At 44.2% G+C, this 26,557-nt stretch overlaps 1 protein-coding gene across 3 annotated transcripts in view; it reads right to left on the bottom strand.

Moving 5' to 3' along the window:
- Window positions 1-26,557, bottom strand: part of RIMOC1 (RAB7A interacting MON1-CCZ1 complex subunit 1) — a 352,796-nt gene that overhangs the window by 156,003 nt on the left and 170,236 nt on the right. For all 3 annotated transcript variants that reach the window (XM_085631178.1, XM_085631180.1, XM_085631187.1), the window contains exon 4: window positions 3,944-4,081. In XM_085631178.1, coding sequence (XP_085487304.1) covers window positions 3,944-4,081 — 138 coding nt within the window. The remainder of the gene's footprint in view (window positions 1-3,943; window positions 4,082-26,557) is intronic.

Genomic DNA, 26,557 nt, shown 5'->3' with positions numbered 1-26,557 from the left:
ATTTTTTTGCCCATACCTTTGATGATAAACGTGAAAATACAAGTCCCAGAATGCAAGATTCCTGTGGCTAAAAGGGCATGGCTGTCATAAGATGTTGCACATTGTATAGGCCCACTTGGCGCACTGTGACAGTTTTGATGTTGCTTTGCTAGACTAAAGAACGGATACATCAATTTGCCTTGCTGTGTAACTTGTGTTAAATGTTGGTAACCCGTATCTCTCGTCTGCTTTGTGCAATCATTCGAGGTGCTGCAAATCCTCCTTGCCTCTGTAGATACCGCATCAGTACTATAGACATGCCAAGAGCTGTCTGCTTGCTATCACAGTCAGGTCATAGTATAGATTTATTTTACCGGTTTATTTTATCGGTAAGATTGCTAAGTGAGTTGTTGCATGTGTTCAGAGATGCATGTATAACCGGCAGATCACGCGTTACAAAAGTGTTAAAGTAGCTGTATGAGGTATTCACCCACTGCAAAACCTGTAAGGCAACTGAAACTTGTATTATTTTAAGGTTGGTTAAAGTGGTTATTTTTTAAAAGTATCAATCCTTATTATAAAGTGCCAAAAACCAATTCAGTGTGCACTGGTACAATGAATGACTCAGTGAGTTGAACACTTGCCGATTGAACCTTCCGTACCTTATAGCTCACGAGTGCCAATCTGAGCCTTCAAACTTCCCCAGGGAAAAAAATTGAATACCATTCAATTAGACAAAAGGTGCACGCGTTATTACAGAAGAGGCGTATAGAGAAGTTATTGTGTTCTACATATATGGTTATTATTAAAATAATGACACACCTATAAAGACATTTCTAAAGCACTTGCATAAATCTTCATATGAGAACTTGATAAAGTAAAAAAAACACTTTCAAATGTCATTTTATTTCTTCGCACTTTATGAAGTAACAAGCTGACAACGCTTCACTGAGTACAGACCGGGAAGGAGCACGTTGCGGTTCTCGCGGCCACACTTCCCTAATAGGTGATGCCGGCTTCGGGAAGAAGGCAGCTCCGCATTTCACCAAACATAGAAAACGCGCACACGCTGCATGAACTTCCTCAGACATCTGTTGCCATTGGCTGCTCTCATTGGAAGGCATCACCAGGGGCTTCCGCAGTGTAATTCAAGGCGACAGCCAGGAAGTGTCACCAAGAGGTCTGGGAAACACGCCGGTGCCTTGGCTGGTGGGAGCATGAGTCCAGGGAGGAGATATGAGAGATATGTAATTTGACTCACAGGCGCTTCTCTCAGGCGCAGGAAGGGAGGGAGGTGGAGCAAGGCAAAGAAGCAAAGCACATTTCAAAGGGGGTTGGGTGACGAGGTATTTTGTGCATCTGATTTTTGCCCACCCTTGTGTTGCGTAATTATTCCACACACTTCAGTTGACAATTGGCTGAGTTAATATAGATGATGTTTTGAACGCCTTCACAATTGCTTTATTAACCTTCCTGCTTTCTCAAATTTGCTTGAAAATGCACTATTTGTCCACTCTTTTTTCTGCGTAGGTTGTTCCGGCTCGCTCGCTACGCTCGCTCGTTGCACTGCATTAGGACAATAATTTTACGGACCACCACTTTCAAATGTCACCAGCCGCCCCTGTTAGCGTGGCTGCAGTTTCTTTGCAGTCTAAGCATCTCCCAAAAGGGGATGCTGATTTCAGGTGGCCGGGGTGGAAACCAAGTGCATGTAGAGTGGAATTACCCATAGTTTCCAACCTGAACAATCTTGCTTCAATGTTATTGTCCTGAATTAACACTACCAAAAAAATCTACTTGTGTCTTGCCGATTTGACCTGTGAAATGCAAGTTGATAGTGTTCCAGAAGATTGCTTCTACAAATGCCTCAGCTGTTTCTTGTGCACTCTTCCACACCACAAATCATAAAGAAAATGCAATCAACAAACAACATGTTAACCCATGTAGGACTGTGATCGTTGACGAGCACTTGTTCCTCCTACCAGCCCATATGAACACAAGCATAACTGGGGGTGAAGCAGGTGCCCATCGCTGTACCTCTTAGCTGCGGAAAAATCGCCTTGTTAAAAAGGAACCAATTTGTTCTCAAAGCACCATCTGGTCATAAAGAATAGCATCTTTGTATGTTTGTATAATCAGCGTGGCCTACCCCTCAGATAGTGCTCAACTGCCTGTAATCCATTGCTGTGCTTGATGCTAGTATATAGTAACGTCACATCAAGTATCATTAGATGACATTCTTCACTCCATGGCCGATCATAAAACCTTTAGAGGAAATCACCAGTATCTTTGATGAATGATGGGAGGTTACATGTGTGTTCTTGTAGAAAAAAGTCGACATACCTCGAATTGTTTCCAAAGAGGCTTTTTTCAGCTGCTATAATAGGCCTTCCCGGTGGTTGGACTAGTTTTTATGTATTTTTGGAATTAAATACAATATTGGCGTTTTTGGAAAGACATTCCTCAGAAAAAGATATTCATCGTGGTTGAATAAACATGCATTTCTCTATTGTGTTAATCTGGATTGAAATTGGGTCTTAACTTGTCGCATACTCTCCCAACTGCTTCTGATGGAACAGTCCCCATCATTCAGTTGTTTATATGTCTCTAATTTGTACATCTCAAGGAGCCATAGGACAATGTTACCTTTTTTGTCAGAGTTCTGAATAACACCTTGTTTTTGGGATTGCAGTTTCTTAACTAAGTCATGATACATTTTCTGTTGGTGATCATGCTTTTTAAATGCTTTGCTCATTGTTTATTACATTTTTTTAATTCATCAAAAATCCTCTCATTGAACAGGTCTATGGAGTCCTTCAGAGATATCGGTACAAAGGTGGCTGCTGGTTTGAATGTATTCTTCACTGGGAAATGTATTCTTACATCACCATCGGAAATGTAGTACAAGTGTAAATACACAAGCGATATCCTTCATATTGTACTGTAATGTAATTGCACTTATATAGCGCTTACTACCCCTGACGAGTAGCACGCTACTCCGAGACCCATAAAGGATTAGTGTTGATTTAGTATAGTGAAATGTGGAAGTAATTTGAGTGGTGGATAGGTTAGTCAGTTATTTGGAGTCAGAAGGATAGCGGAGGGATGTAAGAGGGAAAAAAGTTTGCATTTATATAGCGCTGGTTACCTCGGATGGGGTGTTGAAGCACATTTTTCGGCGAGTAGCAAGCTACTCCTGAGCCCATAAAGGATTAGTAGTGAATTTGTATAGTGAAATATGAAAGTAATTTGAGTGGTGCATATTAGTCTATCACAATTTCCAAAACTCACATCAGAGATTTACAGCTTTAACCAATTGTTTTGTATTTTTTTTTTATTTTGGAAGGAACATGTTCCACACCCCTCATAACCTATTGGGTGAAGTATTCTAATGAACAACATTCACTGACTATTTGTTTATAATGAAGCATTATTTGGTCACAGGAATATTGGGCTATTAGAAAAATGAAATAAGTGCCTGATAAACATATATATACATATACACACACACACAGACACATACGAAATGCAAATAAAAAAATATTTAGTATTGTTGCAAAAAACTTTTTTATTGCTGCAGTTTTTGTTCCATACAAATTTTTATTAGGAAATACGTTTACGCCTGAGGAGTGATAGATTTATTCAATGATAAGAAAATACGGTGGATCTTTACATATGTCAAATAGTTTTACTAACTTGTTGCAGTGAGATAAATCAAAGCATCTCTAAACTTAGAATCGGTCGTGGAATGGTCCTCCAGAACCTTCTTACCCCGAAAGATTAGAAAAAAAGGGGCACATACCCGCTAAACTCCAATGGGGACTCAATGTAAAATGAGCCCAAAAGCATAACTGCTATGTTTGTAAAAGGTAATCTCAAACTGGCCTCTTACCAAGTGGGGGGTCAATATGACCCACTCTGGTTTAATGCGCTAAAATAAAATATATACAAAACAGACGTATACCTTGTTTAGAATGTCAAAACTTTTGTCGATCTTCTGCTCCTGCTCATTATGCCTGATGGTATGGCAATACATATACAGCAAGGCTCCTCTGCGCCAATATAGGCATTCCAATAACTCTGGAGTCAGGTTGGTATGCTCCTGCGATGAAAAAAATTATGCAAGAATATATGATTTAAATCAGTGCTTCCCAAACATTTTTTAACCATGACCCACTATTTAGTGCGACTACTGTTTGCGACTCATCTAGCTTTAATGGAAATCAGGCGGTTGATTTTTTAATGGAACCAAAGCATTGTGTGGTAGCGCACTGTCATTTACAGACCGCACATTTCCATGGAAATGGCCACTAAATTTGCACCGACAAGATTTTACTGATAAAACTATACTGCACACAAATTATAATGTGTGGAAATCGGGTTTCAGTGACTATTTATTCGTGCATCGCCATTTAAAGTGTCTGGATTTGTTCTGATTGTAATAAAATCTTTGTTCGCATCACACTTCAGAATAACAAAATGTGCTTATTACCTTACTTTCTGATGAATGTGTACCATACATGTACAGGAATTAACATTTTGTTGTGCGTTACGAAAAAATGACATCCTACAGCCCTTTGTTCATACTTCATGTACCCCAGCATGATTGTCACATAACTCACTTCCATTTCTCTTTCTCTGACAGCAAATTGAAAAGAATTTGTAAACAACTTTCCCCATGCATAAGCAGCAGAAGACAGCCTGAGATTTGAGCTCTGTCTTTGAAGAGCAGCAAATGTGACTAGATAAATACAGAATCTAAAGGCATCTTTATTAATTGTAAGAGGATGATTCAGCACCCACCAATGGTCATTAGATATGTGAGATATACAAATAGTTTGAATTACATAGTGCATAGACTCCATCAAAGTTTTTCTTAAAAAGGATTTCTTTATTCATAATCTTCTTGTTCTTTTTTTAATAAAACTTTTCTTCTCTGAATTTCAATGTAGTTGCTACATTGAAATTCAGAGAAGAAAAGTTTAATAAAAATTGTACTAGTGTGACATTATTAGCTAATTGGCTGCATTGCAAAGCATTGTAGATAAAACTGTCACTATGCCTTTAAGAACCTCACATTACACATTGCATCCCATCATGCCTTACAGGTGACAGTTAGGTCAGGTAATTTTTATGTAAATTAGAGAATCTTGGGTGAAACATTGTTGAGAGCCGTCGATGGACGTGGACGGTCGGCTTAGGACTTTGATGAGGATTCCCCTGTAAGAGAACTAGGATTACAAGTGAGTAACTTTTCCTTCTCTTTCAGGGGATTCTCATCAATAGTCATACGCAATGAATGGAATAGCAAGCCAATCCTACAATTAGTCAGAAATGAAATTAAAAAACAACTCCAACAATCACTGAAAATGTTCCTCAAAGAAGCCTGCCCAACTTGAGAATCTGCTCTGGAGTCTGAATGTAGACAAAATTGTCTAGTAAAGGTTTGAACAGATCTCTAAGTAGCAGCTTTACATATTTCTGAAATGGGAATATTTCCAAAAAGAGCTGTAGTTGTAGCTTTTCCCAGTGCAGAATGTGCTTTAGGTCTACCAAGTTGGGGCTGCTTACCTAGTTGGTATGAAAGAAGTATACAACAGACTATCCATCTAGAAATGAATTGTTTTGATGATAGTAATCCTGTTCTTACTGGGAAATAATTAATGAAAAGACAGTATGATTTTTGCATATCTTTAGTTTTGCAATACATACAAAAGGATGGACGGAATGCTGAACACTGTCAAACATTCATCCCTAGTATAGAGATCTGAGCCCAAAATCCATTATCTTTTTGCTCACAATGCCATTCAAGGTTGGACACTGCCATATGCAAAACAATCTTGACCCTGCTCTCCAAAAGAACAGTCCAGCCCGAACTGCCAGGCTAGGTCCTCCCTGGACTGCAAACAAGCAGTTGAGCAATTTTCCTAGCTAGTCTATCAAAAGGGTATTACCTTTTGACCCTAGGTGGTAGAATCTGAATGCATAGTCTTGGCATTTTCTGTTGTTTGCGTCCGCAGACATGTCAATTTGCAAGACCTCATTGTGTGAATCTGCTTGTATGTACTGAACATCTGGAAGATACATTTATGTTATTGTTAAATTCCTGGCTATTACCAGTTTCCTTATGGCTAGAGCTTCAAGAGATAGAGGTCTCAAATGGGTTCTTCTCTGCTTGTTCAGATAATACATTGTTGTTGAATTGTCTGTCTGAACATGAAGGCAGTTTGTTGTTATTAACAGAGGAAAATACTTCAAAGCTATATAAACAGCTCTAAATTCTAGATTGACATAAGTCTTTTTTTTTTGTCCGACCATACTCCTTGGGTTTGCAAGTATACCCTGTGAGCTCCCCAGGCTTAGAGAGATGCATCTGTCATTAGTGTTTGGACTGTAAGACCCTGATGGAATGTTATTCCTGTCAGGAGATTCTTTGGTTGTTTCCACCATGGAAGAGATTGCATTGCACACTGTGAGAGGGTCCATTTCTTTTCCTAGCGGTCCGAGAATTGATTCCACTGATCTTGTAGGCATTGTTGTAAAAGCCTAATGAGAAACCTTGAATGTGGAACCTGAAAAATGCAAAAAGTAATTGAACCCAGTTTAGATGTGACCTGTCTTGCAGATGACGAGTGTGTATGAGATTGTGACTCTTCAGACGGTTTGATGATATACTCTCCACTGAAGGATATAATTTCGTGGACTGTGTATCTAGTATTACCCCAAGGTATTGCATTTTTTGTATTGGATAAGCTGCAGAATCTTTGAGATTTACTCCAAGACACAACTTGATTAGTGTATTTTAGGCAAGACTGAAAATGTTTCCATGCTTACGTTGACAATATGCCTTTTATTAGCCCGTCATCTAGGTATGGATAGCCGAATATTTTTTGTTTCCTTAGATTGACTGTGGCGACCGTTATTCATTTTGCAAATGTTCGAGGAGCTGATTTTAGTCCGAAAGGTAGAACTTTGTATTGGTAATGTTTTGAGCCTACTATTAATAAAAGAAATGTTCAATGTTTCATTATTGTCGGAATGTAAAAGTAGACTTCTTGGAGATCTAGTGAAAACAACCAGTGTCCTTGCCGTAGTTGACAGATCTAGCGTTATGGCAACATCCTAAATGGTTCCTTCTTTATGTACTTGTTTAGTACTTGAAGATTGAGAATGGGTCTGAATTCTTCTTTAGGTCTTTTTTTTGCACCAGAAAATAATGGGAATAAATTCCCAATCCTCTTTTGTGGTAAGCAACCTCCTACACAGCATGTTTCTACAAAAGATTGTAGGCCTTCTTCTGCAGTAGATCTTTTTGATATGCCAATATTGTGACTGGTGGAACAGAAGACCGATTTGTCTGTTGCTATGAAATACCATTGTTTAAGATGTCTGACAGATACTTCTCCCCCACCGCAGTTTGACAGAGAGGGGGAGAAGTAGTGAATAATTGTTTAGTCAGGGGTTTCCCTGCAGATGCAGATTGTTGCTTTCGACTTCCTCTACTTCTGGTGAATTTACGAGGATGGTAGGGTTGTCTCGGTTGTTGATGCTGCTGGTGAGACAAGGGAGATGCAGAACCCTCTGAGGGAAGAATCTTCTATGGTAGGGCCTGTACCTCTTATGGTATTCTTTTAGTTTCTCTAGACCAATCACCTTCAAAGTTTCCATTTCGGTCTTCATGCGTGACATCTTGTCATCTGCACGAGACCCAAAGAGTGTATTTCCCAAAAAATACTAATTCAGAATATGTTATTGTGCTTCTGGTTTGGGTCAGTCTGAGCTAAGACTTTGTGCACAGATTCCATGACAATAGCCATGAGCAGTCAGATCTGAAGTTTCACATGCAGCACCTTTTATCAGGTTTGATTGCAGGCAGCTCTCGTTTAGAATCTCCTGAAAGTCCTGCCTGTCCTCTTTTGGGAGCTTTTCTGTATATTGTTGTAGTGAATCCCACAGAGATCTATCATACCTTCCCAGAAGAGTAGAAGCACAAGCAGCTTTCATCATATATGCTGATGTTCCACACATCTTTTTTCCCAGTGCATCTATTTGTTTGCTCTCTTTATCCAGCTGTACAGAAAAGGAAGGAATAACAGTAGGAGACTTCTGTGCAGCTGCTACGATCACTGGAGGAGGGTCTGCTCTAAGCAACAGTGGGGCCTGGTCAGGAGGCACATATTTTTTAAGAAGTCTAGATGGAGCAGACTTCACTGATGCAGGCGTCAGAAATAATTGAATCGCAGGTTTGAAAAGACCAGGCATTAGAGGATGTAAGGGGCTCTGTGATGTAAAGTCTCTAAAATAACAGAAATTAGTTGGCACGTCAACGTTTACTTTTGCTGGCCCTCTTATTAATCCCTTGTTAAAGGTGAAAAGATCCTACATTAAAGAGACTTTTGCCAAATAGGTAAATAATTTCTGACCGATGAGCAAGTAGTGGTTGTCCAATGATCTTCTGTGCCGTGATCTTGACCCCCTGTTTGATCTGCTAGAATGTCGATCTGCTTTTTGATGTTTTTCTACATCTTTTTTTCTGGGTCTGGAGTGATGATGTCTTGAACTCCTAGATCGTTGTAGACATCAATGTGGTGAAGTTGGGAGTTGTGGGCTTCTCAGGGGACCTGCTGGAGCAATAGGTGACGTAGTATTAGGTGGTGTGCCAGGAGAGAAATGAGCCGATGCGGATCTCCTGGACGATACTGTTCCTAAGAAATGATTCTCAGGTATGACCTGCAATGGAGAACAGGAGCGGGAGTACTCAGAGTCAGATGTCTGTGGTACACTATGTTGTAAACTCTGGAGCTAGCACAGCGAGATATTTAAGGTGGATTGAGATCTACCTCTTGATGTAGAGCAACTTCTAAATTCAGTGGCAAATGGTGATTAGTTGGTAAGGATACCGTTGAATGTTTCAACGTCGAGTGTCTAATGTCTTTCAATGTTGTTTTTTACATCGAGATGTGTTTTGATGGCTTGTTACCGGTGACTTTGTCGCTAAAGGGTGCTTCGACATCGAACATTGAGAGTGCTTTGATGTCGAGTAATGAGGCGACTGGGTCTTCTATTTTCTATGGCGTACCTGTTGACATAAAACACGCCGGCAGTTTTCCAGTCCTCTACATCATGCTTCTCAATGCTGATCGGGAGCATCTCCTCTTCCGATGATGGTGGCTCTCTCTGGATCTCCCTCTATGAGAGTCCTTGGAGCTAGCAGAGAGCACTTTGGAAGAAGGATTAACTTCTCCAAAGCCTTTTGGTAACGCAGCTGCTGTATCTTGCCTTCTCTCTTGGAGGCCATACAGCCGGATTTGTTTTGTGTCAGGATGCTGATCTCCCAGAAAGCAAATAATAAACAGTAAGGAGCTGTCAGAGTCTTTTGCTTTCCAGAGGAAGAGCACTTTGCAAAAAGTGAAGGCATTCTGATGAGAAAACCTATTTTCTGTCAGAAAAAGATGTACCTGCACTCTAAGCACTGAAAACTGTCAAATGACTGGCAAAAGAAAAGGATGTGGAAAGATTTTCCACTATTTGTAAGCTGAAAAGGCAGAGCTCAGAGCCCCAAAATCCTATCTTTGGAACCGAAAAAAATTAACCGATCTGTCACATGTGGGGCATGATGGGATACAGGGTGTATTGTGAGGTTCTTAAAGGCGCAGTGTCCGTTTTCTCTACAATGCTTTGCATTGCAACCTATTGGCTAACAAGGTCACACATTCCCTTTCCTTTTCCTTTTAGAAAAGGTTTGTGAAAGATTTTCTATGGTCATTGTTTTATTAGTGACTCAGTTCTAGGTAATTGGCTTCTTTTTTTAAATGAAAATTCAATGCAAATCAGGCAATTTTTAGCATTCTTTTAGGCTACAAAACCTATATATAAGGTGCTGTTGTACAAAATGTGTTATACATACATGTATCACTTTTTTAAGTGTTGCGGGATCCCCGCGCATGGACAGGAACAGGACTATTCAATCAATAGGACTATTGATGAGTACCCCCTGGAAGAGAAGTTTCTTTTCATAGCATTTTTAGTTGGTGCTCTTTTGATGTTTTGGTGGTATAGATGGAGGAATGGTTTTGAAATGAATAAAGTATGCATGAGATACAATACTTAGCACCCACGTGTTCTTTGTGATGGTAGACTATTCTTCCAAGTGAAGAGTCAGGGATTGTGAGAAAGTGGCTCTGTATATACTGTTCCCTAATAGGTACAGGGTGTACAGAGTCCACAGTCCCCCAGGGGCTGATAGAGGTTAAAGTTAGGTATGACCTTACTCTCTAAAGTGGTAGCTTGGTCGAGCAGTAAGGCAGTACCAGAGGACAGTGTAAAGCACTTGTTGTACACACTCGGTCAGCAAATGGTCTCACACACTCAATAACTGAACTCTAGGCCAATGGTTTATATATATAAAATATATGCTTGTTTTATTTTTAGAACCACAAAGGGAATAAAAATATACTTTCTCAGAATGAGAGGTTGAATATAAATACTTTTGCAATAAGCAATGGATTTTTGTAAATAGTCACAGTTGGTTGCAATAAACAATCCTATTTCCTAAACATAACAATGCATTGAGCTCAATGATAAATTCAGGTTGTTTGTAATAAATTACTTTTCAGATTACTTTTGGAATTCCAGGTCTGGTTCCTAAATCCAGCCCTGGGACAATATTCAGAATCAAGTGGTGAAAGTCGACTTAATTACTGTACTGATTTTTAAATAATACTTAGCTATTTCAAAAGTTGACACTTAAAAAATATTTCAAAGAAAACATTCAATGGATCTCTATGGCAAGAAATTCAAGTTGCAGGTAGAGTACTTTATCGTTACTTTTGTAATCCAGGTCTGGGTACCTAGACTCACCACTGGGGTCTTTATCAGAAACAGGTAAGTAATTACGTTTGCAGAAATTGTACGATTTTAAAAGAATATTTCAAGATTGCAGAAATCAACACTTAGAAGAAATTTCACAGAAAAGCAGTCAATGGTTTCCTATGGAAGAAAAAGGAGTTAAAGGTAAGTGTAGTTGTGGGTACTTTTCAGAGTCAGTGCTGGGCACCAAGATCCAGCACTGGGAGCTCACCTAAGAGCAGGTGAGTAAATTCGTTTTTGGTACTCGGCTGATTTTTGGTGAATATTTTGAGTTTTGAAAAGTTCACACTTAGAAGAATTTCCAAGAAAAAGCCAGCCAATGTTACCCTATGAGGAAAATGAAGATCGCGGTTTAAGGGTAAGTTCTCGACTGGCAGAGTTGAAGTTCTGGGCATAGACTCAGGGGTCTCCCAGTGTCAGGTAGGTACATAGACTCAGGGGTCTCCCAGTGTCAGGTAGGTACAGTCAGTTCACCCTCAGCGGTTTCAGGACGGCCGGGTGCAGAGAGAGTTAGGCCCAATGTTAGCCTATGAGGAATAGGGGGGCCTGGTTTGGTGGCTGCTGACTAGCAGGCCACGCGGCTGTGGGAGCTGGGCTCCTGGTCACTCACTCAGGGCAAGTGGGGAAGTAGGCTAGTGTAGAGATTGCACTGCCAGGGCCACTCGGGCGGCTGGGTGCAGGGTGCTTTTGAGTCGTCGGGCGCTCAATGGAAATCAATGGGAATGTTCCGGTTAGGAGAAAGGCTGCAAGCTCGGGGACGAGGATGCTTCAGGTGCCACCACCACTTCGAGAGGTAAGTTGGGTAGTTGTAGGTTAGGTGGGTACCCCGGGATTGGGCACAGGGGGCCGCAGGGCACCGGGTGCAGGGGTGCCTTTTGATGTCGGAAATCTTACCCTCTTGTTGATCGCGGTTGGGGTGGCACTCTGTTCTGAGGCTGCAGGCTTCTTCCGGAATGTCGAGGGGGGTCCTTGGGTGCCGGACTCAGGGTCACAGTCGCCGTGGGGTCGTCCTTAGGGTCTTTGTCCACTCCGGCACTGGCCAGGCTTGGCTGGTGCAGAGTGTGCTGGGTTCGCGGTTCCGGGCTGCTGCCAGGGGTTAGAAATAGGTTTCTGAGTAGAGCCTCTACTCATGGGAGTCCCAGGGGCTTGTAGCCAGGTCCTCCGGGGTTTGTTGAGGTTGCTGGCCACTAGAGATGCCGCGCTGGTGCAGGTCCGGGAGTCGACAGGCCGGTAGGGCTGGGGCCAAAGCAGTTGGTGTCTTCTTCCCTTTTTAGCAGTTGCAGGGCAGGTCTTTGTTCTTCTTGTAGTTTTTCGAATCTGGAATCTGGGGAAGGAAGGTTCAGGGTGCCCCTAAATACTAGATTTAGGGGCGTTACAGGTAGGTGAAGGCCAGGGACCAATGGGTCCTTGTCCTGGGGTGGGTACACCCCCTATCCTGCCTCTCTCCTGTGGGAGGGGGGCAGTAGCCTAATCCTGATAGGGTAGGGCCCCCCATCTTCAAGATGGCGAGAGCCCGGAGATGTGCTTCACCTCGCCTCCCCCACCTGAGGGATGGGGTGGGCAGGCTGGCACATCCCCTGTCCTTGTATGGGGTTTCCGGCCAAGCTTCCCGCCAGAGTGGGGGGTTGCAGTGGCCTGGGGAAACTCCAAGAGGCGGCATGCCTTTGAAGCTTCCCTTTGCTCATCCTGGGGGAGGAGATTTATCACCTCACCCAGGATGTGCATTGTTGCAGGCCCGGGAGAGCAGGGGCTCTCCCACCCAGGGGTCCAGCAACGTGTCTGCTGTGTGGCAGCCTGGGCAGCCTCAGAGCAGACGTGGATTGTAGGTTAGTTGTAAGGGGGCATCTCTAAGATGCCCTCTGGGGTGCTTAGTACGTTAAATCCCACACTGGCATCAGTGTGGGTTTAATGTGCTGAGAAGTTTGATACCAAACTTCCCAGTCTTCAGTGATGAATACAAGCCCCAGCTAGGCCCGCAAGAGACAAGGGTTCGCTCTTCTGTAACGAAATCTATAAGGAAGTTGGCACGGAAACTGCAAAGTACAAAAACAACGTTTATTAACCCTTAAGGGTGGTCCTACAGTCCACACAACACTCTTCAGTATTGCAAGGAGTAGCACAAAGAACTTGCATACACAGTCCCCTTTTATACACAACAGAGGGGCTCATAAGTGGGTGGATACCACATGAGGTTGAAGAACATTACCATTTAGGGTCATTCTCGATACTGAATCAATACATGGGCGGAGCCAACACGCTCTTTGGGCCCGCGAAAACACATGGTCAAGCAAAGCTAATTATAACAGATGTGGTCAAGTCTGGGCATGCGCCAGACGGACAAGAGAGAGCTATTTATAAACTGTTGCTAGGCAGACTGCAAGAGCAACTAACACAGAGGTCGGACTCTCCTCATGGTGAACACATGGCAGCATGTCAATACAAAATGGAGTCCGGACTTCGGCCAACATAATGAGGAAAACATGAACAAAGGGAAGCATTAATGTTTTCAGTAAATGCTTAATCACATTCTGCCTTAATTTACAACAGACGACCCTTTCAGCATTTACTGAAGACATCCGGTTTCCAAGAATAATCATCATATATGTCAATTATCATCATTCCTTTAACCTCTTTAGCTAGACCCTTCTGGCGGGCAACATCGGCAATAGCTTTCTTATCTGGAATGCAGAGTGAAATGCATACGGAACAGCACAATGGTCCACATTGAATACACATACAGAGAAAGAACAGAATTGCTATAATAATGCAGAGACCAGTTAAGACCTTCCATCCCCAGGCAGTAACCAACGCCCAAAACCATCCAGAAAAGGACCAAGTGCCGTTTTCTGTGTGGATTTCAGCTGCTATTTTATGCAGCTTATTAATGGCGTTATAAACGGATGGCGTATGATCAGGAATGAACACACAGCAGCTACTTCCAATAATTTTACAGGCTCCTCCTCGATCAGCTAGCATTACATCCAATACCATACGGTTCTGCAATGCAACAATTCTGGTAATCTGTAATTCTTCCGTAAGATTCCCAAGAGCAGCAGCAGTCTGATTAGTCACAGCTTCTACCACTCTTGTTAATCTTCGGATCTTCCTACTATTCAGAGCGGCTCCAACAAAGAAAAACAGTCCTAAGTTAAAATCAATATACTGTTGCAAGCTGGTATCTGTTTGATCCACCTCATCAATTGATAGAGTACGTTTATATCTATTTACAGTCACATTATTCAACAGTTTTAGATCCTTATGATATGACGCAGGTGCTAAGAATACAGGAGGTAATAGGAATGATACATAGCATACCCCAGACCACCCAGCCGGCAAACGGTAATAACCTTTATTTCCACATACAAAGTAGGTATTATGGGACGCTAAGAAGGTGCTGTTGTTTAACCCATCGATGTTTAGTACGGTTATACAATCACTGACACCCACAGGAATAAAACCCACACTCTGGACACACAGGTCCGCTTGGGCTTGTGCTACTTGGATTACGAATTTGTCCTTCCCCTCAGTGTCTCTGGTGTTTGTGAAGATATAGGGGATGGATTCATTGTCCGGTCGGTACTCTTCCCATTCCCAAATTGTCCCATTCGCTTGTGGATATCCATTCTTGTCCTGATGGCATTCTTTATTAAGTCTAAAAAGCAATCGTCCCACTGTCGGTTTCCGAGTGGCAAACAACAAAGTGTACCAAGCTCTACAAGAGCCATTGTGAGAGAAAGGAAGTGGTATGAATGGCGTACCTCCTTTCTTCTGATGGGCTGGCATCATCCCACATATCCAACAGTTCGTAGCGTTCGTAGCAACGTGGGTGTGATGCAGCATCTGAATGAAAGTGTTATTCAAATAGGATTGTCGATGCTTCAACTCTTGATATGGCAATGTATAAAAGTAGTGCTCCGCAGGCACTGGAGTCGTCAACACAAGTGTCTTTCGAGCAGGAGTTGCCTCCTCCACAAACCATGTGGTTATACCAACGATAGCTACTGTTAGCATGAACCCCAACGCACAAAGAATTTTCTTCTTCTCCATGTCAAAGGAAACAATACCCTGATATCTTCCTGAAACTAAAAAGGTCTGTCAGAACTCTTCCCCTTGGGCAGCGGTTGATTTCTTCACCAGCGGGCCAAGACGGGTGTCGCTACACTAATGCAGGGCTGATCCCCCCCCCTTGTCTCATCGGCTCTCCGTTTCACTAACCCAAGGGCCGTTCTGACAGTATGTCCCGGTACTGGAAATCTCACTTCCTTGGTCGCAGATGATATCGCCTTCCTTCAGAAGTCGTGTGGTCCGAAAAGAGCTCCTCAGTGTCGTTTGGCTCTGCAGCACGGCCTGTCTCTGCTGCTAGAATGTCTCGTTGATCGGTCAGCACGGCAGACTCCACCAATCCGGGCGGTACCTTTCGACAGTGCAAGGAATGGATCCAATTCTTCCTGTTCGAGACTCGCACAGCCGTCCTCGTTGCAAGAAGGACTTGCTCAGGTCCGACCCATCTCGGCTCCAAACTGTTCGATCTGTCGAAAACCTTTATCATCACATGATCTCCAGGCCGGAGACCATGTCCTTCGCCAGTGGACCGATCAGGGAGCGCCTCTCGGACCTGTTGATGAATAGAAACCAAGTTATCCGTTAACTGTGCCAGATAATCACTCATCATCACACAAGGTACATCATACACAGCCTTAGGCCTTGGTGGACCCCAAATATTCATTGGGCGTCCAAATACTATCTCATAGGGTGTAAGGCCGGTTCGAGAGTGTGGCACCGACCTAATTGACAATAACGCCAGTGGCAAGGCGTCTGGCCAAGTCAAAGATGTTGAAGCTTGAATTTTGGCAATCTTAAGCTTCAGTGTACCATTATACTTCTCGACTAGTCCTGCAGACTGGGGGTGGAACACGGCGTGGAACTTCTGGGTGATGCCTAGGCCCTTCAAGACATACTTTATAACATCCGCTACAAAGTGAGGGCCATTATCACTCCACAGAAGTCTACAGACGCCGTATCGGGGGAAAAACTCTTTCAGCAATAGCTTCGCTGTAGTCATTGCAGTATTGTCTTTCGCAGGGTACGCCTCAACCCATTTACTGAAGGCGCAAACCACTACTAGAACATACTTCAAATTGTTACAGCGCTCAAGCTGGATGTAATCCATCTGCAGAACCTCAAAGGGTGCAGTGGGCGTCGCAAATCCTCCTGCTGGAGTTCGCGTGCCTTTCCCTGGGTTATACTTCAGACAGATCATACAGGTCTGCACCACCCTCTTTGCTGTGCTAGCAATCTCTGGATGCTCCCAGACTTGGGTAAGCAATTTCACAATTGCGGAAGCTCCAACATGTGCTAGCCCATGTGCCATCTGGACCATAGGTTGTACAAAAGCCGTGGGTAATTTCCATCTATCCATCTGCTTATTTCTCCAGCAACCCTCGTCATCCAGTTCTCCTTCGCTAGCCCATTGTTCCCGCTCTTTGTCAGAAGCGGTCTTTTGTATTTCTCGCACTTCCTCCTTCGCATCGTGCCATCTCTCCACCTGTAACTTCACTACATACATGGCAGTAGTACCGGGCTGCATCGCAGTCTCCCGTGCTACTCGATCCGCTAACGCATTCCCTTCTCCAACCTTATCAACCACTTTCCTATGGGCGCTACACTTAACAATGGCGATTTTCTTTGGGTATGTCAATGCAGTTAAAAGGTTGTGGACTAACTCCCCATGCATTATCTGTACCCCATGTGACGTTAGAAACCCTCTCTCCTTCCAGAGTAGGCCGAAATCGTGCGCTACTCCGAAGGCATAGCCGCTGTCTGTGTAAACATTCACACACAATCCTGTACTGAGCTCACATGCTCGTGTTAAGGCTATCAGTTCCGCTGCTTGGGCTGATTTCTGTGGTATGCGTGCTGTCTCCACTATCGTCTGTAACGTGGTAATTGCATACGCTGCTGAAGCCGTACCATCTGGGAGCTTCAGGCAAGATCCATCCACCCACAACTCTCCATCTACGTCTGAAAAGGGCGTATCCTGGAGATCAATACGACCCTTTGTTTGTTCCTCAGTCACAAGAATACAATCATGCGCTTTCTGTGCCTCAGGCTGGGTCTCGGGATATGGCAACAATGTGGCCGGGTTTAATGTCACGCACCTTTTTAACGTAATATGAGGAGCCAAAAGCGTCAGCTCATATCCCGTTAAACGGGCACTGGTCAAATGCTGCGTCTTTGTTTGATTAAGCAGGGCATCCACAGCATGGGGAACTAACACCAACAATTTATGGGACAACACAATTCCTTCACTTTGGCGTATTGACACAGCTGTCGCCGCTACCGAGCGAAAACACCCTGGTAATGCTCGGGCGACAGGATCAAGCACAGCCGAAAAGTATGCACAAGGGCGCTGCTTGTCGCCGTGCATCTGCACTAAAACTGACAATGCACATCCATCTTTCTCATGCACATACAACGAAAAGGGTTTTGCATAATCAGGGGTCCCTAACACTGGTGCTGAACAAAGGGCCTGTCGCAGTTGCTGAAAAGCAGCATCACACTCATCTGACCAAGGGATTGGGATAGGCGTGTCTTTTGTCAAAAGAGCTAGTAATGGCTTAGCTATGTGTGAAAACCCCAATATCCACTGTCTACAAAAAGAAACAAGACCCAAAAATGCACGCACATCCTTCTGCGTGGATGGCCTTGGTGTGTCCAAAATTACTTGGATACGATCTGGTGTGAGTGCACGCCCCTCCTTAGACAAAAGGTGACCCAAATAAGTCACCTTTGGTCTACAGAATTGCAACTTCTTCCTAGAGACCTTGTGATTGTGGGATGCTAAAAAGGAAAGTAAGGCTATCGTGCTTTTCTCACACAACTCCAGGGTGTCAGCCGCCAACAAGATGTCATCGACATATTGAATGAGGGCGACCCCCTCGAGTAAGGCAAAGGAATCCAACTGTCGCTTCAAAGCCTGACTATAAATACTAGGGCTTTCTGTATAGCCTTGGGGAATTCTACAAAAACGATAAGATCTATTGTTTAATGTGAACCCAAAAAGAAATCGGCTATCAGGGTGAATGGGAATAGAAAAGAAGGCATTTTTCAAATCAATCACTGAGAACATGGTCGCCGTAGGCGGGACCAAGGTAAGCAACGTCGTGATATCGGAAACCACCGGGTACTGAGGTATCACGATCTTGTTTACCTCCCTCAAATCAATTATGAACCGATAGACCTTTGCATCCGTGTCCTTTTTCAGAATAGGGAGAATCGGACTGTTACAGATATTATAGGGAACTTCTTCCACTACTCCCACTGCGATCAGGTCTTGCACAATCTGTATGAGAGCCTCCTCGCCCTCCTGGGAAATACGATACTGTGGGAGGCGTGGTAGTACCGCCCCCTCCTGGACACTAATGTGGACCGGAGGAATCACCATTTGTCCCACATCTGTGTCCGAAGTCGCCCATAAAGCTCGGGGGAGGGTAGCCAACAACGCATCCTCTGATATCGTACACATCCGCCCAGATCGGGGGTAGTTGTCATTTAAAATCACCCTCACACCCTCAGGGGAACAGCGGATTGTAGCCCTAAAGTACTTCAACATATCAAGGCCCATAATGTTATCCGGTGTGTACGGGGCAAGCAGAAACGGACAGGGCGCAGAAAAACAATCAACTTTAAATGCAAGGGGCTGTGAAAGAGGGCTTCGGGAGAGTGTACCGTCAAACCCTACCGATGTAACTATTGAGCCGGATGGGGGAGCCCCCGGAACCAAGTACCTAGACAATGCACTACGTGTCGCTCCTGTATCCACTAGGAACTGATCAGTAGAACCTAAAACCTCAGCCGATACATAAGGACCCGTCTGATCGACCGGCACCTCAACTGATTCGGACCCCCATCCTACGCATTCCTATGCATGCTGAGAATCATGATATCCCGATCGATCGGTGTCCGATACATGATACTGGTGCTGGCGATCGAAAACGTTTGAGCTATCTCGGTGCTGTCCGGCAGTATCGAAACGGGCATTATCGTTGGAATTTCCTCTAAAGTTCGAGAAGCCCCCTCTACCTCTCGGGCCACCCGGAGCGTGCCCCTGACGCGAAGCACGCAACGCTGGGCAATCCCTGGCCCAATGGCCCAACTGCTTGCAATACGCACACTGGTTCCTATTCAAATCAGATCGGCCCGAAGGGGGACCATAAGATCCACCCCTTCCCCTATTATTATTACCCCGGCGGGGCGGGCCATATACTTGTGCTAACATCACTTTGGTTTTAAGATCTTTCGATTTCTTCTCCTCCTGGCCCTTCGCCTCGTGCTCCTGACGCTCATAATACTGGGCGATGGTCAGAAGGGCCGTCGGTGTCGCGGAGGACCAAGAACTCTCACTCGCTTTTAACCGGGCCGCAACTGCCGGCAGCAGATTAGCCACATATTTGTCCGCGAAAAGGTGGCGGCCCGTGTCGTCAGTAAGCGACTGGCCACTAAAATCATGAAACGTCTCCTCAAAGCGCGTAAAGAAGTCCGCGACTGACTCGTCAACTTTCTGTTTACATGCAGCTAACATATTCCAGTCAATCTTTTTAGGGGGGATAATCGTCTTCAACTTAGCCACAATAGCCGCAGGGAGATCTAAAATATTCTGGGGTGGTTTCTGTGCGGGCTTCCGTTCCCTATCCTCATCCTCAAGGTCAGACCACCGGGCCTTGAAGGCAACCGCATCATCTACCTTTCGGACAGAGCGCCACGTATCCGGCGGTAGGATAAGGCCAAAGAACAAGTCTATATCCGCTAAGGTCATAATGCAAGAATTCAAGGCCCCCTCGACTTCTTCATAGAAGGCCGCTGGATTCTTGCGGGGGTCAGGCAGCGCATTCTTTAATGCCATAACATCGGCCCTATGCCATGGAGTATAAACCCAATTATACACAAAATATCCCCTAGCATCGACAGAATTAATATCCGAGCTAGTCCCTGCTCCCTTGGGAGGAACATACAAAGGCGCCGCCTCTCGCATTGGTTTAACATGCACTATGTCATCCTTATCTGACTGGGAGGCGGATGGATGGCCCACTGCTGCAGACGAATCCGACTGCTTCTCCTCCTCCGTTTGTTGACGTGCTTTCTCTCTAAGGGCCAGCACCTCGTCCCGTAAAGCGAACAGCCGCCGAGCCGCCTCAGGAGCCTTAGGGGGAGAAAAAACACCATTACGTAATGCTCCGGCATCCGAAGACACTTCGTCAGGCTCAAGGACACTAGAATATTTTCGGAAAGCAGCAATTACTTCATCCGCGAAATGAGACAGAAAATACACCCTCTCTCTATCTTGCCACGACCCCCAAGTATGGAACAACTCATCCTTAGACATCTTGCCCTTAAGTGCACGGAGGGAAAGTTTCCGAAGATCAGCCATGTGCTCGGTCGATAACATGGACCGCGTGTCGACCTTACCCGAAGCCGGGCCAGAATCTTGTGGCCGCGGAGCAGATGCGCCAACATAAGGGGGCGGAGAGCGATCTAGTAAATAAAAATCGTCATCAGGATTATTAAGGACAGGATAAAGCGGCTGACGAACAACATATTGACCCGAAACTTGTAGCCTTCGCTCTTTCTCTTGTCTGTCCGTTTGCTCTTTGTCCTCTCGACGCTTCGCTTCCTGCGCTCGCATATGATCATTCTTTCGTTGCTCCTTATCAAACAGCGCTTTCTCACGTTTCTCTCGCTCACGCACTTCCTTCACCCATAATCGCACACACTCAAACATATCCTGACGAGCACGTCGCTTACACATACACTGTTCCACATACTCAATCTTACGTATATCAAACGATCCATACAAAGGCCATCGCAACTCAGGATCCTTCCTCGTATATTTCCTCCATAACGTGCTGTACATTATGGAAGAAAGACCATGCTTCACGTACATATCCCTATTAGGAGTCCCCTCTGGGGGAGCTGGAGCAGATTCCTCGAGGTTCAACCGGTTTCCAAGACAGCAGCACCACTTACGAGGTGCGCTAAAAGCAGGCATGCTAGGAATAATGCAAAATATGCAGTATTATCAAGAAAAAATGGCACTTAATCGTTGCGCCGTTCAAAGTTTACACAGCTTCCGGAGAAATTTCTCCACATTACCTGCCTATATGTGTTGCAACGCATATATTTTCACAAAGACAAATTCAAAATATGACTAGTCACCATCAATCAAACTCAAATAGCCAGACCAGGCTTCAAAACTCGGAGCAAGTACCGTACAACGGTTCTTACCAATCAAGAGTCCAGGTTCCAACTGCCAAGCTCCACAATCGCCCAAACGGCTCTCACGGCAGGACCGACAGAAGAGGTCTCAGTCGATGACCGGCGCCACCCAGATGGTCAGCTCGGAAGGGAAGGAAGAAAAACCTCGGGATGCCAGGGCTAAGACGCCGCTGGCAGTGATCACGTCCCCGGCCAAACTCCTCACCTTCGTCGCGACCAATCCTTCGAGCATCCGAGTCGCCGATGAGCCCCACGTGACGGGCGCCAATTGATGAATACAAGCCCCAGCTAGGCCCGCAAGAGACAAGGGTTCGCTCTTCTGTAACGAAATCTATAAGGAAGTTGGCACGGAAACTGCAAAGTACAAAAACAACGTTTATTAACCCTTAAGGGTGGTCCTACAGTCCACACAACACTCTTCAGTATTGCAAGGAGTAGCACAAAGAACTTGCATACACAGTCCCCTTTTATACACAACAGAGGGGCTCATAAGTGGGTGGATACCACATGAGGTTGAAGAACATTACCATTTAGGGTCATTCTCGATACTGAATCAATACATGGGCGGAGCCAACACGCTCTTTGGGCCCGCGAAAACACATGGTCAAGCAAAGCTAATTATAACAGATGTGGTCAAGTCTGGGCATGCGCCAGACGGACAAGAGAGAGCTATTTATAAACTGTTGCTAGGCAGACTGCAAGAGCAACTAACACAGAGGTCGGACTCTCCTCATGGTGAACACATGGCAGCATGTCAATACAAAATGGAGTCCGGACTTCGGCCAACATAATGAGGAAAACATGAACAAAGGGAAGCATTAATGTTTTCAGTAAATGCTTAATCACATTCTGCCTTAATTTACAACATTCAGTGTTGCCATTATGGTGCTGTGGAGCTCGTGTTTGACGAGCTCTCAGCACCATGTACTCTTAAATGGCAGCACTGCACTTACAGTGCCCAGGAATGGACCCGGGTACTGTAGGGGCACAGGGCTCCTGCTCCTGTGCCCACACCATAGGCGTAAGGCACCCAGCTAGAGGGGTGACTGATATATGCCTTGGCAGTGTAGGTGATGGGCATGGCACACAGAGATGTGTGCCATGTCGACTCTTTGTTTTGTCCTGCACCCAGACACTCAGCCTGCAAAGGCAGTGTGTGTGTGTAAGGGTACAGGGCCTCTAAGGGTGGCACAACGAGTGCTGCAGCCCCTAGAGGCCTTCCCTGGCCACAAGGCCCTGGGTACCTAGGGTACCATTTACCAGGTGCTGACATGTGGCTAGGGTTTGCCAATTTGGAGTTGGTGTGTTTTAAGGAAGGAACATAGGCCCTGGGCACCTGATTGGCAGGAGTCCAGGGTACACTTAATCAAAGTACATTTAGCAATTTAGCAAAAAGTGGGGGCATACCATGCAAGAAAGATGGCACTTTCTCACAGGGATCCTCCAGCCGTAGTGGGGAACCGGCGGGGGTTTGGAGGGGTGAACGGTGGAAAGGCTATCACTGTCTCCCCAGTAAATGCCTTCCACTTCTGGTCATTGAAGACTTTGGAGTAGCTCTCTTAAATCTTGTCTGCCATTTCTGACATTTATATTTTTGCCCTTGATGATATTATTGGCAAGATTGGTAGGGCCATGGAAGGTACTGAACAGTCTGTCAGTAAGGTCTTCTTTGCCTGGACTTGAATTGTTTAAAGATTTTTTTCCCCTCCTCTAGGCCAAATGTATGCAGGGTTTCTACTCCGTCTTTAGCATTTAATCACCTGCATGTTGGCCAGATAACGAGGAACCTGTAAATGATAGATTAGCTGCATTCAAATGAGGGTCTCATTCCAATGAGGTCAAGCGAAGCTAGAATGAGCTTCACCATTGCAATAAGAAGCGGAGGCCAGATCTGCCCAATTTACTGCTGCACTAATTATTGGGCTAAAAAGCAGCAAACTCTGATTATATTGTTCCAAGTAATCTTGTTGCTGATGTTTTGGCAAATCATCTATAAAAGACTTCATACAGTTCTTTATTTCTCTTTGGTATCGACCCAAATGGGCAGTGGCGCTCACATTTTTAAGGTGATCTGTAGTTACCCACATACCTTTTTTTGAGCTAAATCCCATTGTTTACTTCTTTCCAGAGGTGCAGTAGTTTCCAGAGCTGAAAGATGATGCCGTTTGACTGGAGTGACAATAGTGGAGTCTGACTTCCAGTCATTTTAGGCAGTCCAGATCTTGATAGATGCTTTATATTTCTTTATTAGTCTTTGAGTGGCCGACTTAATCGTTACAGGTATTATGAACTTCTCCTGAGCTATATCCAAAAGTCTTGATACAAAAAGAAAGAAGGGGATTTGGAGCTGCTCTTGACTTGCGTGTCTTGAGGATTACTGAAACATTTGGTTTTGAAGTCTCCACTGGAATATTTAGTTTTGATGCACTCCTTGCTAAAATCTCATTAAAGTTGTTAATGTCATCCACGGATGATGCATGAAAAGGAGAAGCTGCATGCGATGTTGGAATGTTCGACAAATAGGTATCTTTGGTGTCTGAAAAGGAAGATGTTGATGGAGATACATCATCCCTTCTTTTTTCGGTAGTATGTCTACAAGATGAAGGCAGCCTCGGTGAAAGAAGGCATGGAGGGGACATTGATGTTGCCTTAGAAAGCATCCAAGGAGGTTATAGTTGTAGAAGACAAAGACTTTGCTGTACTGGATCTTCAAACGAGATAATAGGTCTGATAGGTTTGAATGGCAAAGGATGAGGGTTCAGTGTTATAGGAGGTCTCATCTTTTGTGAAGGCTTGTTTGTAGCCTGTACCTCGGTATTTGATTTTCTTATCAAGTAAGAAGGTAGAGATGGTGAAAAGGCTGCCATCAGAGTGCCTTGTGAAGATTGAGTAGGTTATAGAGAAAGACATACCATAAATGAACAGTGTGAGATCTATGGAGTTGTATGAGGAGAATCTACCTTGACATCTAGGGAACCCTCTTGCTGTTGTTTCCTCGTCGTTGATGATGGAGAATTCGACAGAGAATGACACTCTGCAGGGGGTCGACGACCTAGCAAACATCGAGTGGCAATGCCTTAAGAACGCTGGTGACACCACCTGCTGTTAATGTCCTGACAAAGAAAGGGATCGCAATGAGGCTTTGACATTGATGGCAATCTTACTGTCTCCAACGCCATTGTCTTCAAGGTCAATGAAGAGGTATGTCGAGACCGATGATCCTTCTTTCTAAGCCTGTGATGGTAACCCACCTTAGATGGCGAACACATCACCCACCGTAAGACGGTGAACACATAAGGGCTGAGACTTTCAACGTCGACAGTCTTAAAGCAAATTGTGGAAGATGCCTGTAGCGATGACATAGACAGTGAGTTGGTTCGCCTCGTCTTTACTCTGATGATCTCCCTCTTGGGAAGTCCTTATCAGAGTGTGATTCCTTAGGCAAAGATGCCTGAGAATTAGTGTCTTCCAGTTGTTTTCTCTTCTTCAGCCTTCATATTTTGAAGCATCCCCCGAAGTTTGGTGTCCTTCATGTCCTTAGGAGTCCTTTTGAACACTTTTGGCAGATACTACACTCTTTTACAGTACAGTATGAGACAGAGGAAGGGACACAACACAGAACTCATGAGGTTCTGAGAGTGCTTTCTTTCTACCACAGGAGGGACACGTCTTATAAAGAGAAGGCATTTTAAAAAGAAAAGAATCTCCAAAGGTGGTGTCATGGGTTGAGTATCAGGTTTTGACTGAAGAGGTGACAATGGTCTCAAAGGCTGTCTTTGCAGTATAGTAATTGGCAAGCATGAGTCAAAGGTCTTTACAAAATGTAACTGTTATTTGAATTATGGGCTCATTTGTGGAATGCATAGTTTGCTTACGCAGGCCATGTAGTGTTCCTCACAGGGCTATGAAACCCTGGGATTAGGATCTTCCCCATACTCCATGTTAGGTTGCGTTGAGCTTTTGCCTGGCCCAAAGAGACCTTCATCATCAGTTTCTTACATGCCCAGAAGGGACTGAGGAAGATATGGAGAATCCTTGCTTGGAGGGGTATAATCAGGAATCAATGTAATGGGAATGTCTTTCACAAATATCAGTGTGATCCTCAAAGTTTTTGGAGTCCTTGACAATGGATTTTTGTAGATATTCAATCAATTAATCAATCAGGGCTGGCAAAGCATAACTACTCACCCGTGAAGATCTCAAAGCGCTGGGGGTTGGATCCGTTGAGTGCTGGGGTCGTCCGAAGAACCAGGTCTTGAGGTCCCTCCTGAACTTGGGAAATGTGGAAGCTGTTGTTGTGGTCATCCAAGGTGTCACTGTTCAAATGAAAGGTCATCCATGGTGGCAGGATGACCACTTTCTCCTTCAATGTTGGTCTCAGCCACAGTAGATAGCTCGCTAATGGGGACTTCGGCGCTAGCCCCAATTGATGGTACAGATGTCGACAATTTGGTTCTGAGAATTAATTCCAAAGGCACAATTTTCTGTGGTGAAAAAGGTTCAGAGATAGATTGGCCAGCAGAGGCTTTTGAATATATTATTTTGGCCAGAACCACTACTTTGGAAGCCAAACTTTGGTTTCTGGCTGATTTTATGTATATTGTCTTAGGAAGTCCCTTAGAAGTGTAGTGCATCCCCCTAGATGATGACCAATGAGATGTTCTGGATGAGAATGACCCCTTTCTAGGACTTTCTTTGATGATCTCGAAGAACCTTTAGATTTATTATCATAGGAAGGAATATGTCTAGACTTTGACCTGTGAAGCCATTGTAAGAGTCTATTCTCACTGTCTCTGAGGGTTTTTGTAGGAAAAGTATAACAGATTTTGCAGTCCTTGGTCTTGTAGCCACGATGTAAGTAATACAAGCAAACCGTGTGAGTGAAGCCTCTTTACCCCTTTTGGTTCTACGTGGTCTGAAAAGACCTTCTTTTTTGGGGGGAGTCAGACATTGTCTGTTTAGTCAGAATTAATCATTATTAAAAATGACAAATTTTATCTCAAAAGACAGAAAATAGCTTGAAGTAGAAAAGCAAACTTAGGAGAGCTAAGGGAACTTCCTTCACTCACAATCTGCAGTATACATCTAAGGTACAAAGAGTGCAGAATTTACCACTTACAAAATACAAAATAAGTATGCAAAGCAGCTTCCCATATCACATTCAAATCAATTAATTGCAGCTGTGGGTGCACTGTTCATATTTTATTGTTAATTTGGTCATTTAACACATATAACATTTTGGTAGGCACCAATGATTTTGTTTAACCATGACATTTGTAGCCTGAGAATTATGTTAATTTCCAAAAGTGTCATATATGAAATAACGCAAATAGTTTGAACCCACTAATCCCAGAGTACTGTTGCATTCCTAATATAAAGTATAGCTCTGTGCAGAAAACACTGTAACCTAATAAAATATTGCCAACAACACATAATA

This window comes from Triturus cristatus, chromosome 2_1, assembly GCF_964204655.1.
Source record: "Triturus cristatus chromosome 2_1, aTriCri1.1, whole genome shotgun sequence".
NCBI lineage: Eukaryota > Metazoa > Chordata > Amphibia > Caudata > Salamandridae > Triturus > Triturus cristatus.
This window is presented reverse-complemented; position numbering and strand designations above follow the sequence as displayed.